The 17,150-nt window shown below is 37.3% G+C and overlaps 1 protein-coding gene across 1 annotated transcript in view; it reads right to left on the bottom strand.

Moving 5' to 3' along the window:
• The window catches only part of LOC138315349 (uncharacterized), a 68,456-nt gene that overhangs the window by 34,260 nt on the left and 17,046 nt on the right, over positions 1 to 17,150 (bottom strand). The window contains exons 14-33 of the mRNA XM_069256305.1: positions 16,720 to 16,848; positions 16,284 to 16,310; positions 15,877 to 15,991; positions 15,149 to 15,393; positions 14,661 to 14,775; positions 13,975 to 14,240; positions 12,110 to 12,224; positions 11,110 to 11,303; positions 10,554 to 10,668; positions 9,998 to 10,188; positions 9,539 to 9,653; positions 8,991 to 9,199; positions 6,005 to 6,119; positions 5,491 to 5,735; positions 4,927 to 5,041; positions 4,386 to 4,606; positions 3,340 to 3,454; positions 2,477 to 2,739; positions 563 to 677; positions 162 to 373 (exon numbers count right to left, since the gene is read on the bottom strand). Of these exons, the coding sequence (XP_069112406.1) occupies positions 162 to 373; positions 563 to 677; positions 2,477 to 2,739; positions 3,340 to 3,454; positions 4,386 to 4,606; positions 4,927 to 5,041; positions 5,491 to 5,735; positions 6,005 to 6,119; positions 8,991 to 9,199; positions 9,539 to 9,653; positions 9,998 to 10,188; positions 10,554 to 10,668; positions 11,110 to 11,303; positions 12,110 to 12,224; positions 13,975 to 14,240; positions 14,661 to 14,775; positions 15,149 to 15,393; positions 15,877 to 15,991; positions 16,284 to 16,310; positions 16,720 to 16,848 (3,237 nt within the window). The remainder of the gene's footprint in view (positions 1 to 161; positions 374 to 562; positions 678 to 2,476; positions 2,740 to 3,339; positions 3,455 to 4,385; positions 4,607 to 4,926; positions 5,042 to 5,490; positions 5,736 to 6,004; positions 6,120 to 8,990; positions 9,200 to 9,538; positions 9,654 to 9,997; positions 10,189 to 10,553; positions 10,669 to 11,109; positions 11,304 to 12,109; positions 12,225 to 13,974; positions 14,241 to 14,660; positions 14,776 to 15,148; positions 15,394 to 15,876; positions 15,992 to 16,283; positions 16,311 to 16,719; positions 16,849 to 17,150) is intronic.

Below are 17,150 nucleotides of genomic sequence, written 5' to 3'. Positions count from 1 at the left end.
CTTACTGTGGAAGCGTCAGGAAGGTAACCTAAACATTTTTAAATTTAAAAAGGGTAACAATCTTTAGTCATTCAGGTAAAAACCAATTATGTTTTTGCTGTGCAACTCAAATACAAATTTTTATATAAATATTGCAATATGAAAGGAATAGCCAGACTCACCTGGGGAATTAGGAGCAGGCGTTGGTCCAACTTGTGGAGTTACCTGGCCTGGAATTGGTACTGGTGTGTTGAGAGGGTTCGGGGACAATGTCACAGTTCCTGTGACATTGTTGACGGTTCCGGTGAATTCACAGTATGGCTTCTTACAGCATGGCTGAATGACATCTGCCACCAGACGGCACTGGGCGGGCAAGGCTGGGTAGCGTGGGCACCTAGGACAAAAACATAGAATGAAAACTCGAAGCTAAAAATACTTCATGTTGTTTTCTTTCAAATTGAAAATATTGTTTTCAATCAGATATTCGTTTTGTTTTTTTTTTTCATATAAACAAAATACCTGGCGTTCACAATTTATTCCCAAAATAATTCTGATACATTAAGGATTATTGAGTATAACTTACAGTTCAGTGCATCGGTATCTGCCGTTCACGGCGTCAACACACTCACAGTTGTAGTCACAGCCGTCCTGCCACTTCTGGCCCTGTGTGTACTGCTGGTTCTTATACTGACAATATGCTGTAGAAAACAAACGCAGTTCCTCTCACTAAGAAAACATGGTCCAAGAATATGAGGAATATTTAAACAAACAAAAACAAAAAAATACAGGTGCCGTGCATTCTAAAGCTGGATCTACCCCTGGTCCTAACAGATTTAAGTGTTTATAGTGCCGTTACAACAAGTGTTCCTGTTTACATTCATTCACTCAATAGACACGTTGGCTGGTAGCTGATCTAGTAGGCTGGTAACTGATGGAGTAGATTAGATTTTAGCTGGCATGTAACGAAGGCACTGATTGGCTGAAGCATCGGCAGCCCGACTGATTGCCCCCTGACTGACAAGATCGCCGACAACATTGAGAAGTAGATGGAGCCAGCGGATCTTTGATGTTCATACCCGACTCTGTTGTACATTGTGTTTGATCACATTGTGTACTATTTAATTTTTTACAATTTATACATTCAATCACTGTATTAAAAATTCGTAATTGTTTTGTTTCACTCTCAAGCGAATGTTTTGAGGATGTTTTGTTCAAAAATTATTGGCCATTTCTCTCGACTTCGGGGAGTCGTCATACTGTAACGTAACGTTATCCATCTATCAACGTTCCAATGGATCAAACTTTTCATCGTGTTTATTAATGTGTTGGGTTTAGATCTATTTATCTATTGTAATGTAATTGATATGTAATGTCACAGCCGAATCTAACGTTAGATACTGTTGTACCTTCTGATTGACTTTTCCGCTGTAAGGTCCGTTTGGTGTGGAAAAACAAATCAGGTACGGCTGACAATAGATTATGTCTTATCAGAATATATTCCGATCAAACACGGTTTTGATACATACCTGGATGTTACATGTAGTAGGGGATGTTATTCTAGTTGTAGACTTTGAGTTTGAATGCATTGCCTAAATATTTATAATTTAATTTGATTCATATTCAGGGTAATGTTCTCGGACGTTGGCGCATGCGCGGCGGTAGTTTACAAAATGTAGGTTGATTTTAGCCGAGAAATTGTCAACATTAGATTTAAATGCATCTCTCTGATTAAATACTGGTGACAAACTCAAAAAAAATCTACGCATACAGCTGGAATAGGATCTCCTACTAACATCCAGGTATGTGTCAAAGCCATGTTTTATCGGAATATATTCTGACAAGACACGATGGTTGGTTGTACTGTACATTGTACCCGATTTGGTTTCACACACCTTGCAGTAAAGTTATAATTAGTCAGAAGCAGGAGATTTCCTTTCCGTACAATTTCTGACTGACTTTTCCGCTATAACAGTAGCTCTTTCCATACGTACTTCACTGATTAGCGCTGATTTAGATGAGGTAATTAAAATGTATTTGTGTAACCTTTTTACGTTATGAAGCTTACGATGCCGATCATTTTATGTAGTAATCGACGACAGACATTTTCAACTGTTTTAGCTCCGCCCCTACATTGAAGCGACAGCCAATGAGAGCCGTGCTTACACAGCTTATTGAATGTCGTTGGCAAACTGACTAGCTACCATGCAACCTGACTAGCTACCAATCAAGCGAACCACCTACTAGACTGGCCGTCACACGTACGCTTATTGTAACGGCGCTGTAAGAACCTTAAATCAGAATCAGTTTAAGGGACAAGATTCATCCTGTCCTGCTCCTCTTAGAGGTTAATGAGAACTTTCTGCAGATAAATTAGCACTTCAAAGACAGCACTAAGAGTGCTAAAATAAGTATGCTTTCAGTATACTCTAAAGGCAGACTTGATATTTCTATTCAAGTCAAATACATGACCCTCACTGACTTGAGTGGTTGCACTTACTTGGGCCTGGAGTTGGATTTACTCCTGGAGCTGGTGTTGGGTTCCCTCCGGGAGTCAGTGTGGGTTGTTGTCCTGGGGCGGGGGTTGGTACTTGTGTGACAGAGCCTCCTGTGATGACCCCTGGGGGTGGAGTTGGGATAGGAACATATCCTGTCACATTGTTGTACTGGGGTGGGATATCACACTTTGGCACCTGACAGCAGAGAGGATCTTTAGGATCCTGGATAAGTGTACAACCAGCTGATTGTTGGTACTGTGCACATCTGAATAATAGGTATTAGTACAATGTTAATTTGGAAATTCACCATCAATATCCAACAACGCTGTTTGATTAAATTAACGCCATATTAATTGCCACTGTCATTTACTGATTAGGAAGATATCATATAATGTATAATATTTGAGCAATTTTTTCTTCATGTGTAATTTATCTTACATTCTCACACTGAATAAGCAGAACCATATCAACTTTTAACAACAATAAGGAGATGGTTCCATTTAGATTTTCGTCTAAATTGGTCCTTATTGAATTTGGTATCTCCTATGCAATCATTAGTTCTTCTTAATAGTATTTGTTTTAATAGTGTATTATGATATTTTTTTACAAACAATCATCCTCCAGTGGGAGAAAAAATGTATAATTTAAACAATAAAAATGTCTCTTGTTTATAAAAATTTGCACCTTTTGGCCACCCTCAGGTAAATAGAAACAAAAACTATGTGAAATCTCTATCATATCAAGAAGTTCCAGATGGATTTTAAATTGCTGGTTTTTGTTTCCATGTACCTGAGAATGTCCCAAAGGCAAAAATTTGTAAAAAAAAAAACCAAGTTGCACTATTTAAATAATATCATGATATTACCTGCGGCTACATCTGTAAACTCCAGCTGGTGCGTTTTCACAGTTGCAGATATATTCACAGCCATCATACCAAGTTTGTCCCTGAGTATAGCTCTTTCCCTTGTACTCGCAAACATCTGAAACAAAAATCGCAACTGGCATGTACTTAAAGTGTTATTCATAAATGAAATATATCTTAAAATTTGACTTGCACATAAAAACATCAAAAATTGCTTTGTTAAGATATTTAAGTTGTTACTTTCAAGCATGGCAAGTGAAGGAGTTTCCTTTACTGAGAGCTAAGAGTGCCGACATATGCATGGTCGGGTTTGTATCTTTTACATATCTTACCTAAATAGGTAGAGCTGGGGATGGGTAGGGACCTGGTGTGGGTTTGTAGTCTAGGTACAGAACTTACCTTTAGGTAGAGCTGGGGATGGGTAGGGATCTGGTGTGGGTTTGTACTCTGGGTACAGAACTTACCTTTAGGTAGAGCTGGGGATGGGTAGAGACTTGGTGTGGGTTTGTAGTCTGGGTACAGAACTTACCTTTAGGTAGAGCTGGGGATGGGTAGAGACTTGGTGTGGGTTTGTAGTCTGGGTACAGAACTTACCTTTAGGTAGAGCTGGGGATGGGTAGGGACCTGGTGTGGGTTTGTACTCTGGGTACAGAACTTACCTTTAGGTAGAGCTGGGGATGGGTAGAGACTTGGTGTGGGTTTGTAGTCTGGGTACAGAACTTACCTTTAGGTAGAGCTGGGAATGGGTAGGGACCTGGTGTGGGTTTGTAGTCTGGGTACAGAACTTACCTTTAGGTAGAGCTGGGGATGGGTAGGGACCTGGTGTGGGTTTGTAGTCTGGGTACAGAACTTACCTTTAGGTAGAGCTGGGGATGGGTAGAGACTTGGTGTGGGTTTGTAGTCTGGGTACAGAACTTACCTTTAGGTAGAGCTGGGGATGGGTAGAGACTTGGTGTGGGTTTGTAGTCTGGGTACAGAACTTACCTTTAGGTAGAGCTGGGGATGGGTAGAGACTTGGTGTGGGTTTGTAGTCTTGGTACAGAACTTACCTTTAGGTAGAGCTGGGGATGGGTAGGGACCTGGTGTGGGTTTGTAGCCTGGATATGGTGTTGGTGCGTTGGTCTGTCCTGGTGCTGGAGCCTGGGTTGTTACCTGGCCATTGATCTGGTTTACAGATGGGTTGAAGGTACATTCAGGCTTAGAACAGCATGGATTGGCTGGGTCTTTCTGTAAGTAGCACTGTGGAGGAAGTGTTCCATACTTTGGACATCTGAAACAAAATAGAAACTCTATTTTTCTCTACAATTTTCAACATGATACATATACTGTATCGAAAACACTTATATATAACTTGTTGAAACTGACCCTTGTCTAATCCAGATCCAATATAAAAAACGATTTGTTGTAATTCAAAGATATAGAATGAATGAAGATTTTTATTTAATTGTTTAAAGAAAACTTTCGTCATATGCGGTGAAATGTATTTAAATCCAAGTTTCTTTTGCATGTGATTTACCGTAATCAAATTAGTCACGAGGTTAATATGATCTGCATGCTAGTTTGTTTAAAGCGGACGGTTCTGAGACTTACTTTTCAGTACATCTATAGTTGCCTGTACTGGCATCTGTACACTGACAGGTGAAATCACAGGCATCGTCCCAGGTCTGACCCTGGTTATACTTGGCACCTTTATATTCGCAGTAGTCTGATAATAAAGATAAGAGAGGATACATTAGATATGGATGGATAATTTATGTATCACCTGATGCCCGATAATGTTTGTGCGGGACTAGTACCTCCTGTGGTGATGGAACGTAATCTTTGTAATCTTCTCGCTGAAATGACGTTAATAATGCGGGATATCATCTTTAAGCGTCATTTCATCACCAATAGAAACAATAGTCCCGCACAAACATTATCAGGTATCCTGTGCAACATGAAATACAGTAGTCCCATCGGATATTACAGAATTGCTTTTTAATAAGGAATATGTATGTATATTTAACAAGATCTGTACTTCATTAAAACCACAATCTTTTAAAGTTGATTGCAGTGATTCATAACTCATTTTTATAATGGTTCAACATTTCATCTTTCAATAAAGAAAACAAAAAATAAATTCACAAACATGTTTAAAAAGTCAAAACGACCTACTGAGGGGTTTTGGTGCCGGTGTGGCGACAGGATTGGGGCCGATGTTTGGCATGGGTGTAGGAGTGTTGGCAGAGCCTGTGAAGACACCAGGTGGAGCTAGTGTTGGGATCATGTCAGGTCGAATTGTACCAGTGATGTTCTTCAGAGACGCTGGGATGTCACACTTTGGTTCACGACAACAGCTGTCGGTGGGGCTCACTACCATGTGACACTCGGCTGGCAGGTTGGCAGCATATGATGCACACCTAAATAACAACCACATACATACTAATATTAAATACATGTTTTTGTATTAAAAGCCAAAATATTCACATTTCAATTTGATAACAAATATTACTCTGTTAATAACGTGTTACTAAATTCCGTTTTTCTTATCCAAATCTCTAAGATATAAATACCCTCGCCTCCATATGAAATCTGAATGGGACGTAATGAGACACATTGATGGAGGGATAAAAAAAATTGTGATCTATTTTTACTGAAAATAATCAACAAGACATAAAGATCACCAGACCTGGTATCACAGACATATAGACCCTTGGATGAGTCGTCACATCGGCATCTCTTGTCACATCCATCATCCCATGTTTGGTCCTGGTAGTATTTAACTCCCTTGTACAGGCAGTAGTCTGCAATTTAAAACAAATGTTCAGCGTCTCTTTAAAGGGACAATTCAGTCTAAGAGAACATTAAAATGTGTACATATAACGGGAAAAAACCCAGTTCTAATGGAAATTACTCAAATTAGACCAGTTAGGCTTTCTGTGATATGCCAGAATAGCCCATGGTGTTGAAATGCCTGTGAAATGTTCAAACTCAATCGCTGTCCCCCATTACACATTGTGGTCGAACATCTTGTATGCCGAACCCTGTCCCTTGGTCGTAAAGTAATGCTACATATGTTTAGAACTGCTCTAATCGCTCTGACAGTAGTGTTTTTACCTTATTAGGTGAATTGTCTTGCCTAAAAAATCATTTTTATCACCTCCACAGTGGTTATGTAGTTCATTTGTTAAATGTGCGTGACTTTGACTCGGATATGGGTAGAGCATACATGTTGTACCTGCATAATCGTATTGATCAACGATTTGTTATTACAACAGTATCAATTAAAATACTAAATAATGACGTGGAATTTGTCAATATTAATGTTATATGTTTCATAAGAAATACAGAAGTGCTAATAAATCCATTTCCAGCATAAACTGAAATTATCATTTTTGACTGCACAAATCCTTTAAGCATCAGATTGATGTGAAACAGTATTGTTTTAGCGTCTGCAAAGACAAATCGTCACAATCTGGCACAAAAATTGTATGAAATTAGTTGATTTTTTTCAGCAAAAAACGTGGGGGCGCGCTTATTAGAGGAGGCGCTCTTAATAGGGGAAATACAGTATACTAAAAACAAGAGATATTAAATGAAAGTTATGATGACTAAAAATTGTGAATCAATTTGAAACATTTATGATGATTTTAGAGCCAACAAAAGTTTGGAAGAGATCAGTGTGAGAACATTGATACAGTATTTTGGTGTTCTTTTGTATAATTTTGAAAGTGAGTGGATGCAACAATGTACACAACAACACTATCAATAGTTTCAAACAAAATGATCCTGTATTCTGTATTTGCATATTAGAGTTATCTACCCTTGCAGGTAGTACTGTTCGTTACATCATGTTTATGAGTGTAACGTACCATACTTTCCGGAGTATAAGCCGCGACTTTTCCCCCTGAAAATCGGTAGTGCAGCTTGTGCACCAATGCGGCTTATCCATGGATGAAAACCAAAATCTGACGATGTTTTTGCATTATTACATCGTGATTCACATGTGAAAATCGTTAGTTTTACACGCCAGTTTTGGTAAGTTATACATCGACCAAATCACTGTAAAAGTGTTTAAAAGATAAAATATGTGATGAATATATAATAAAGATACAAATAATAATGTACCAGATACATGTTCAATTGTAAAATTGTTTAATTCACGGAAAATCGTCCGACTGAAGCGTAGTTGTTTACAGTCACAACAAAATGGCGGACTGATTTCGCTATCGATTTGCTGCAGGATTGTTACCAAGAAAATAATAACTAAAACGTCAAAAATCATCAAATATCAAACAATAAGTTAAATATATTATTTAGATATTATGTGTGTGCAAAAACGCTCTTCTGAATGACTGCTAACTTGCACACGTGTTATACATATGTATTTCTCGGAATCCTGTCGCTGTGATTTCAATGAAATATTCAGCAATCAAGTTGATTCGCGTGTTTTACATGTTATATAGAACATTAGAGCAATGTTATCAGCATCAAACAGTCTATAAAACCTCATTTTATCGATCTATGCAGCGGCAAATACCACGAGGTCATAATCTGGAAGTTTACAAAAATAAGGTTCGGTGAATTGCATCATGGGATACCCAACACTCTAAACGAAGTCGATAAATACAGTAACTCTTTTCACAAAGATATATTAAATACATAAAATATATCAAAAAGATATATAATCCATTCCTATGCATAACGTTACCGAAGAAAGTATTTTACCGGCGTACTGAAATATGAGCGAGAGTAAGCATGAACTCAAACTTGCACACGTGTTTCACATATGTCGGTCAACAGGGGAATTTCCCGGAATCCTGTCGCCGAGATTTTAATAAAATAATCAGCAATCAAGTGTTTACACGTAAATCACATGTAATTTAGAACATTATACCAAGTGTAAAACATCGCACAGTCATATTAAAATCATTTAATCGATCTTTGTAGCGGCAAACACCACGAAATAATATCCAGACGTTTACAAAAATAAGGCTTCGGTGAATTGCATCATGGGATGGCAAATTGACCAAGAACACTCTAAACAAAATCAGTTTTAGGTTAATGATACAAGCCTTGATAATACATCCTTTACACATCAATATAATAAATATGCGAAATATATCAAAATAGAGAAGAAAGTATTTTAACCGGCATGCTGAAATATAAAAGAGAGAGAGTAAGCGTGAATTCGTACGGCCGCCATGTTTGTTTACACACAAGTTGGCTTACGTAATGGCAGAATAAACAACGAACAGAAACATGACCAAGTCCATTTTGCTAAAGATATTTACATCATAGTGAGTTTTATTTGTTATATATTTACAGTACAAGTTTACAGACAGTTTTCATGACCGTATACTTCAATAGAGATCGATCGTATCAGAAACATGTTTCTGATCGTATACACAGATGGTTACGTGGGTGCATGGGCCTAACTTTTGGGTGCGGCTTATCTAACGGTGCGTCTTATACGTGTACAAAACCTGAAAAAATCGTAAAAAGGCCTCTGCGGCTTAACACAGGTGCGGTTTATTGTCCGGAAAATACGGTAATCTTTTTCTGAGAAAACAACATATTTTTTATTCTTTAAATAATGACATCATAATTGATACCTACCTGCAAGGGAGATAACTCTGTAATATGCAAAGACAGAATAGAGACAGGGCACATACTTAGCATTGGAGATGGAGTTGGTTGACCTGGCTGTCCTGGTACCCCTGGGGTTGGGGCGTTGCTAACACCAGGGAATGGCGCTGGAGTAATAGTGCCAGTAATCTGTCCAAGAGCACCAGCAAACTGACAGTCTGGAATCTTACAGCATGGCTGACGGTAGTCTGTCACCAATTTACAGGGGTAAGGGATGCTGCCGTAACGAGGACATCTGTAATCATATGTTCAATTCAAATTAAAGAATCTTCATATGATGTAGATATTGCACAGATTTGGTTTTGAAATTCAATACAGGTCGTTGCATCAAAAATTAATAAAACAACACCTATAATCTCTATATTCTCATTGAAATTTAAAAAGCATCTTCAACCAAATATACTCATAAATCTGGACAAGAATTATCAAAGAATTGTATCATCAGAAGAAAGAAAGAACACAATAGGTTTATTCCTAGGCTAAACACAATATTTTCAACACTTAAGCATGTCCAGTTTATTTTACATCCTATTTTGATAAAGATATCTAGATATGAAATTGCTGGTGACTTTACCTGTCGTTACAGGTGTAGAGTCCGCGTGTGGCATCCTGACAATTACAGCTGTACTCACATCCATCCAACCATGTCTGGCCTTGTAGGTATTGTTTTCCCTTGTACAAACAGAAGCCTATAACAAACCAGTGTGATGTAGTTATCTCCCCTTAATGATTCAAACCAAGTGTAACGTGCAGTTATATCCCCTTATTACAACGTTTAGCCTATAACACACCAAGTGTGATATGCAGTTATCTCCCCTTATTACAACATTTAGTCTATAACAAACCAAGTGTGATGTGCAGTTATCTTCCCTTATTACAAGTCAAATTTAATGTATTGAATGAATGAATGATATTTCACATATTGTATATCAGTTTTAACTTTTTATACAATTTCAATCACACTCATTGGTTTCAATTAAAGTGTAGAGGGGTCTGTGGGAGTAATCTAGAGTGCGCAATAAAGACATCATACCTATGTTAGGGTTGGTCTGATCTGGACTCTGACCCTGGAAGGAGCCTGGGGGTAGTGATGGTACCACACCTTGTCCGGTCTGGGAGCTGGACGTGGTCTGGAAGTTACAGTAGGGTACTTCACAACAGGCTGGATCCTGGGCATCCTTCACCATTGTGCATGATTCAGGTACATTTTTGTACTCTGGACATCTGTAGCATAACAAACATGTATGATCTTAGTTATGGTTTATTAGAATGAAGATAACACACTGAAATTACAGACATTTGAAAATGGACCCCCCTCCCTCCCTTGTGGATAGGTATCCATTGTAAAGTCATTATTTTGGTTTTCTCTGAAAAATATGACATTATGCTCCCAAACGCATGATGTCACAATCAATACCTACATGTAAGGGCATATAACTCTGTAATGAGGAAATGCAATTCCAGCCTTTTTCTTATTCACTTAGAGAATCTTAAAGTTTGAGAAGAAATATATCAATTTATGGTCACATTTCAATTCAAAGAATACATAATCAAGTTTGGACACTGGACAGAACCAAGAGAACACTTACCTGTTAGTACACCTGAAGAATCCGTGTTCAGCATCATCACAGGTACACTTGTACTGACAACCATCGTACCACAACTGGCCCTGGGCATATTGTTTACCATTGTAGACACACACCTCTGAAAAGAAAAGAGGTTCATAGACAAGGCTATGTTACTTTTAACTTCAGTGTATAAAATACTTCTAGGTCTCAAACTACAGGCGAGAGGTTCATAAACAAGGCTACATAATTTTAACTTCAGCAAATACAATATTTTAAGGTCTTAAAACTCGGTAAGGAGTCCTACTTTCCTTCAACAACAAATTAATCCTATGGGGAAATCTAATATTTTTCTGAAGGTTTCGTGCTAATATACTGTTTCCTTATTTTGAAGGCATATAAAAACATACTACCGTAATTAGCGCCCCTTGACCTGTAAGCCCCCTCCTTTTTTTCTGGAGAAGGAGTTGAAGTTGTACAAACTAAAAACCATTTGATTATCTAAATTTCTTGATGCAAAAATTGTCAAAATATTTTTGGGTTTAAATTGAAGTAATTGAGGTATCAGCATTAAACTTACTTGGCCTGGGAGCAGTGGGTACTGGGGTGGTTATGATCGGACGTGGGGTCTGAGCAACAGTAATGGGAGCAGCAGAGCCATTGAAGGAGTTGATAGTTGGTGTGAAGTCACAGAAAGGCACTGAACAGCAAGAATCCTGAGGATCAGGCACCAGGTGACAGAACTGGGCAGGTAGATTGGGATACTTTCGGCACCTATCAAAATATAAAGACAAGGTTCACTCAAGTAGAAGTTTCACTGTTATGTATCACATTATCAAATAAGAATGACAAACAGTAGAATTTATTTATCCAAAAAGACTCAAATAACAAAAAAAATTCAAGGAACATTTTCTTCATGGACCATTTTTGTAACATAATATGACTGAAGGCAAGGCTTTAAAGGGCGCAGTCACATGTTTCAGTAACCATTAATTATGCAATGTTAAAAAGCGCAATTTATAAAAAAAAAAAAAAAAACAGCGCCGAATATTCTGAGAATATATTCACACTATATGCTTGTCCCAAAGCCCATTTGAGAAGAAAGAAATTATTCCCCTAACAGATATTCCGGTTTTTGGTCAGCTGATTATATTGAAAAGATGTCCAAATCACTTGAACGCTTGCAAATAAAGAGCAATAGCACTGAGGTTATACCAGATGAAGATTACGTACATCAGATCACATTCATGCGGATCACATTCATGCTGATTCATATGGTACAAAAAAACAACCGCAAAAATGAAGCTGTCAGTATGTAGGATTGAATTTTGAAGATTGGATTTTTTCTTATATTTTCATGTATGTGTTACCACTTCGCCCTTATTAATCTGAAAATTTCGTCGTTGTATGGTAGGAGATCTTGCATCCTTTAAAGATATAATCAGGAAACTTAATCCTAGTTGAGTCTATGGAAGCCAACCAACAAAGAAAATCTAAAAGTTGGCCAATATCTTGATAATAGAACATCACTCCACTTATCAAATGGCCTTAACACCAGAAATTTCCCCTGCTCAGCTCACCTTTCAGTACATCTCCACTTGCCTATGGAGGCATCCTCACACACACAGTTGTAATCACAGCCATCCTGCCAAGTGTCTCCCTGGTTTTGCTGCTGGCCCTTATACAGACAGTAACCTGGAAAGTAGAATGATTACGATCTACACAGTTGTATAATTTGGTGTTTATATAAAATCGTTACCTACATAAAATAGTTGCTGTGTACCAACTTTTGTTGTTTACGTGGATGCTATGGAACCATAAAAATATAAACTAAGAAATCTGTTGTTTTTGGAATAATCATTCAATGGGACAAATACTTTGAAAATTCTGAACCACTAAAATAAGTACACACAGACATTGCATTTTTTTTAATAACTGTTCAATTTTGGGAGATTTAACCATATTAGAGTTTGAGTAATCAAGCAAATGATATAATTTGAGAATGCCAAATTTAGATAAGGTATTACATAGTTTCAGATCATATAACTTTCATCGAGCCAAATGAGATCATGAATGAACTGGTACCAAGTGATGTCAGATTGGTATAACTAACAAGGACATAGTCATTCAGATCCCCCGCCAATGGAGATATCAAAGCTGAAGTAAGTTTGATTGTGGAGACTTATGTGTATGACAAAAAACAGGAAAAAGGAAGTTGAGCTAAAGAATGATGGAGTATAATTCAAGTAGAGCGGGGCTGCAATTGTTGAATCAGGTATACAGCCTTGACATTTATATTAGACTATATACACAAAGATGAGTGGAGTTTTGCAAAGTAACATTTACCATTTACCATGATATTTTCAGCAATGTTTCCATGGTAACGGAAAAAGTGCAAAAAATGAAAACCTAAAAATAGCAAAAGGTACTACTAGACCATAAAAAGAATGTGTCTATGAAGTTTCATGGAAATATCTCTGCTGGTTTTAGAGTTATGCTCCGGAAATGAACCTGCTACAAAAATATGATATTTTCAGCAATGTTTCTATGGTTACAGAAAAAAGCACAAAAAGTGAAAACCTAAAAATAGCAAAAGGCACTACTAGACCATAAGAACAATGTGTCTATGAAGTTTCATGGAAATATCTCTGCTGGTTTTAGAGTTGTGCTCCGGAAACGATTCTTACACAAAAATCTGCCATTTTCATCAATGTTTCCATGGTTCCAGAAAAAAGTCCAAAAAGTGAAAACCTTAAAATAGCAAAAGGCACTACTAGACCATAAGACCAATGTGTCTATGGAGTTCCGTGCATACATCTCAACCGGTTTTCCAGTTATGCTGCGGAAACGAACCTGGTACAAAAAAATGATATTTTCAACAATGTTTCCATGGTTACGGAAAAGTACAAAAAGTGAAAACCTAAAAATAGCAAAAGGCACTACTAGACCATAAAAACAATGTGTCTATGAAGTTTCATGGAAATATCTCTGCTGGTTTTAGAGTTGTGCTACAGAAACGATTCTTACACAAAAATCTGCCATTTTCAGCAATGTTTCCATGGTTACAGGAAAAAGTACAAAAAGTGAAAACCTTAAAATAGCAAAAGGCACTACTAGACCATAAGACCAATGTGTCTATGAAGTTTCGTGGAAATATCTCTTCTGGTTTTAGAGTAATGCTCCGGAAACGAACCTGGTACAAAAATATGATATTTTCAGCAATGTTTCCATGGTTACGGAAAAAATGCAAAAAATGAAAACCTAAAAATAGCAAAAGGCACTACTAGACCATAAGACTAATGTGTGTATGAAGTTTTGTGGAAAAATCTCTTCTGGTTTTAGAGTTATGCTCCGGAAACCATTCGTACGGACGGACAGACGTACGGACGGACAGAGCCCATTTGTATATCCCCCGCCCAACTTCGGGGGATAATAAACTGCTTACCCACTCCAGGTCTGCTTGTGACAGAGGGTGCCGTTGGGGCGACCACATTACTGGTAAAGATGTGTATGTAATGTATAGTGTTATATGTGTTGTTGTACAAGTCAACGACACTTGGGGGCTTCACGATGCCGTGTCCAATGTTGCCCTGTTGGAAGGATGGAATGAGAGGTGTGCTTGGGTCATTACAGACTGGCTTCTGACAGCAGGAATCATCAGGATCAAGGGACATGTGGCAGCCCATTGGCAGATTTTGGTAGGTTGGACACCTTGAAAAAAAATTCAAAATTACTTGATTTTTCTAAGTAGCACTTTGCAGGTTATATTAGCCTATTACAATAATAAATGATATGTTTCCAGACCATATAGACCTATAAACTGTGGATACAATCTGAAAGAAAATATCAGGAAAGAGACCCTGGATATCACAATGGCCAGCATGTTTGACTGTACAGCCAGGTTTCTGGATTATATAGGTTTTAATTACAAGTCAATTAAGGAAACAGCCATACAATTAGTCCGGAGTACACAGAGATCTGGATCTAACAAGGGCCAGTTTTGACCAATTTTACTGTAATATGACACAACTTATGCCTAAGATTTCATAATATATAGGTAAAAGGTTTGTTTTCTATCTATAGAAAGGGCATTATCCTTTGGAAGTGAAACATTTAGACTTAGTTGTTTACCTCTGGGTACAGCTGTAGTAGCCAGTCTTGGCGTCAGTACACTGGCAGGAGTAATTACAATCATCTTCCCATCTCTGGTCCTGGATGTACATTTTACCCTTGTAAAGACATCCACCTACAATCAAAGATGTTTGGGAGACACTTTAGTTGGAGATTTCTTTACAGATCATTGCTCTTTAAACATCATATCATGTTCAACCAGCGAAAAGCATCTATTGTCAATCAACTACAACCATCAAGAAAATGCTTACTACAGTGATCAAATTATGTACTTTTTCATTATAAAATTGGAAAAACTTTAAAATTGAGGAGTATTACACTTTAAAATGAAAGCTTCTTTTCTTTATCCAAAGTTCAATGTATCTCTCATACCTTTTAACAAGCCAATGCTTCTATATACACATAGGCATACAAGATTTACATTCTTCAAAAAAATCATGTGTCAGTGAGACTCTGTAATTCAAGCTTTAAAACTTATTTGATCATACTTAGTGTGGGAGCAGTGAAACCAGTGCCTCCTGTGCCGGGCTGAGGTTTGCCACCTGAGGGTAGTGTTGGCGCGATCTGTGGCTTGCTGGGGTTTTGTATGGATATCATACCACCGTTACCGATCGTATTGAGGTTATTTGTGGATGTTAGGAAGGAACCAGTATCACACTGTACAGTAGAACAACACTCGCCAGCTTTCTTTGTCGCGTAGCATCCTTGTGGAAGGTTATTGTATGTTGGACAGCTGCAGGTAAAGAAAACAATTATCAAAATACAAAACACAGATGAAATGCACGAAAATTGGTGTGAGTAATTGTTTTGACCATAGTATGATGACTTTAAACTTACAAAAAAAACCTAATTCAAGTTTACATAATATTTAACTTGAAATGCTCCCATTTTTAGTATAACTTTTCAATGTTTTTTCCAGTAATTCCGAATGTTTGTACTACTAACCAAAAAAGAATGTACCAATTTTCCCTATTAAATATTCAAATTACAATATATGCACACATAAATATTATCCAAATTACAATATTATCTTGAAGCACACCTGTTTAATCATAAATATCAAAAATCAGAATACAACTGAATATGAATGAAATGCACGTCAGGTGTTGGAGTTGTCACCAAATGTCCCTACATGATATTGCTGAAATTAGGTCCATAGATGCAAGAAATTACGTTAAACTATTATGCATATCTTATTTGTTGGCACGTTACTCACGTATTAACACATCTGTAATAGCCGTAAGCAGCATTCTCACATACACACTGTGTGTCACAGCTTACCATCCAACCTTGACCTTGGTGGTAGGTACGACCTTGATACAGACAGGTGTCTGGAAGGTCAAAAGACAGCATGTTTTACAATTGCATCTTGTTCTTAACACTCTAACATCAAAACACTTCTTTGCTTGTTCAAGAGTTCCCTGTTAGCCTCAATATTAGATAAATCAAATATCCTTAGAAAAATTTCAATACACAGCATCATTACGATTCTAGAAAATCAAAAAAAATATCCTTGAGGATAATATAGCCCAATGAACCTTCAGAACCTCAGGAAACAAATTTGCCTAAAAGTTCTCGATCGTTATGTGAGGTGATTCCATTTCATTAATAATTCAGGTTTACCATTAGGTCCAGGGGTTGGCTTCACATCTGTAAGGGGAAACAATTAAATTAACATTACTACTATAACAGGAAATGACTGTAAACATGCTATTTACCAGCAACAATGTAATATGCAACACCAAAAAGGAAATAAGCATTAAGAGTTTAAAGTAGTATATTAAACAAGAAAGAAATTATAATTTTTTCTTTCTACATTCCTTTTAAGATCTACTGTTTAAACTACATCATAGCATGAAATGTTCCAATAACCAGAATATACTTTTTCAAATGTTTTGGAGATTTGAAAGCTTTTCTTTGATCTGGTTATTTTTTTTAACCTGCATTTTCTGCCAGATTTAGAGGTAGAAGCAAGTCTGTGCCTCAAAGAAAACTAACATATTGTCTGTACTTGGCATCTTCTAAAGTAAATACAGTATTATGTGAAGATGTGACTTACCACAAAGGTTACAGTGTTTCCTGCAGTTATCGGCGGCCCAACCTGGGAACTGGGTACATACATTTTTTTCGTATCTGTCACAGTTAGGCAGGGCGTTGGCACAGACAGGTGGCGTTGTCGGAGTAATTCCTATTAAGGAGAAAATAGTAAGTTGAATCTCTGACATCTACTGCATCTGTTCTCCAATATGACAGGTTAATGTATGCATTGTCTTTTAGTTAAATACAGTAGCTAGGCTAATAAGAGATCATGCAAAAATCTATGACTCTGTGAAGTACATTTGAATTGTGTTATGTTCATTGGTATAATTTTACAACTGTGTATAAAATGGACTACATATTTTGTTCATCCAAAGACACTTTTTTTGACTATTCCAATAACTCATACTGTCATACAGTCCAATCAATTTCAAGGTAGTGAGGAATCAACTG

Source organism: Argopecten irradians, chromosome 2 (genome assembly GCF_041381155.1).
Source record: "Argopecten irradians isolate NY chromosome 2, Ai_NY, whole genome shotgun sequence".
Classification (NCBI taxonomy): Eukaryota; Metazoa; Mollusca; class Bivalvia; order Pectinida; family Pectinidae; genus Argopecten; species Argopecten irradians.
Note: the sequence above shows the minus strand (reverse complement) of the source record. Positions and strands in the feature narration are given on the sequence as shown.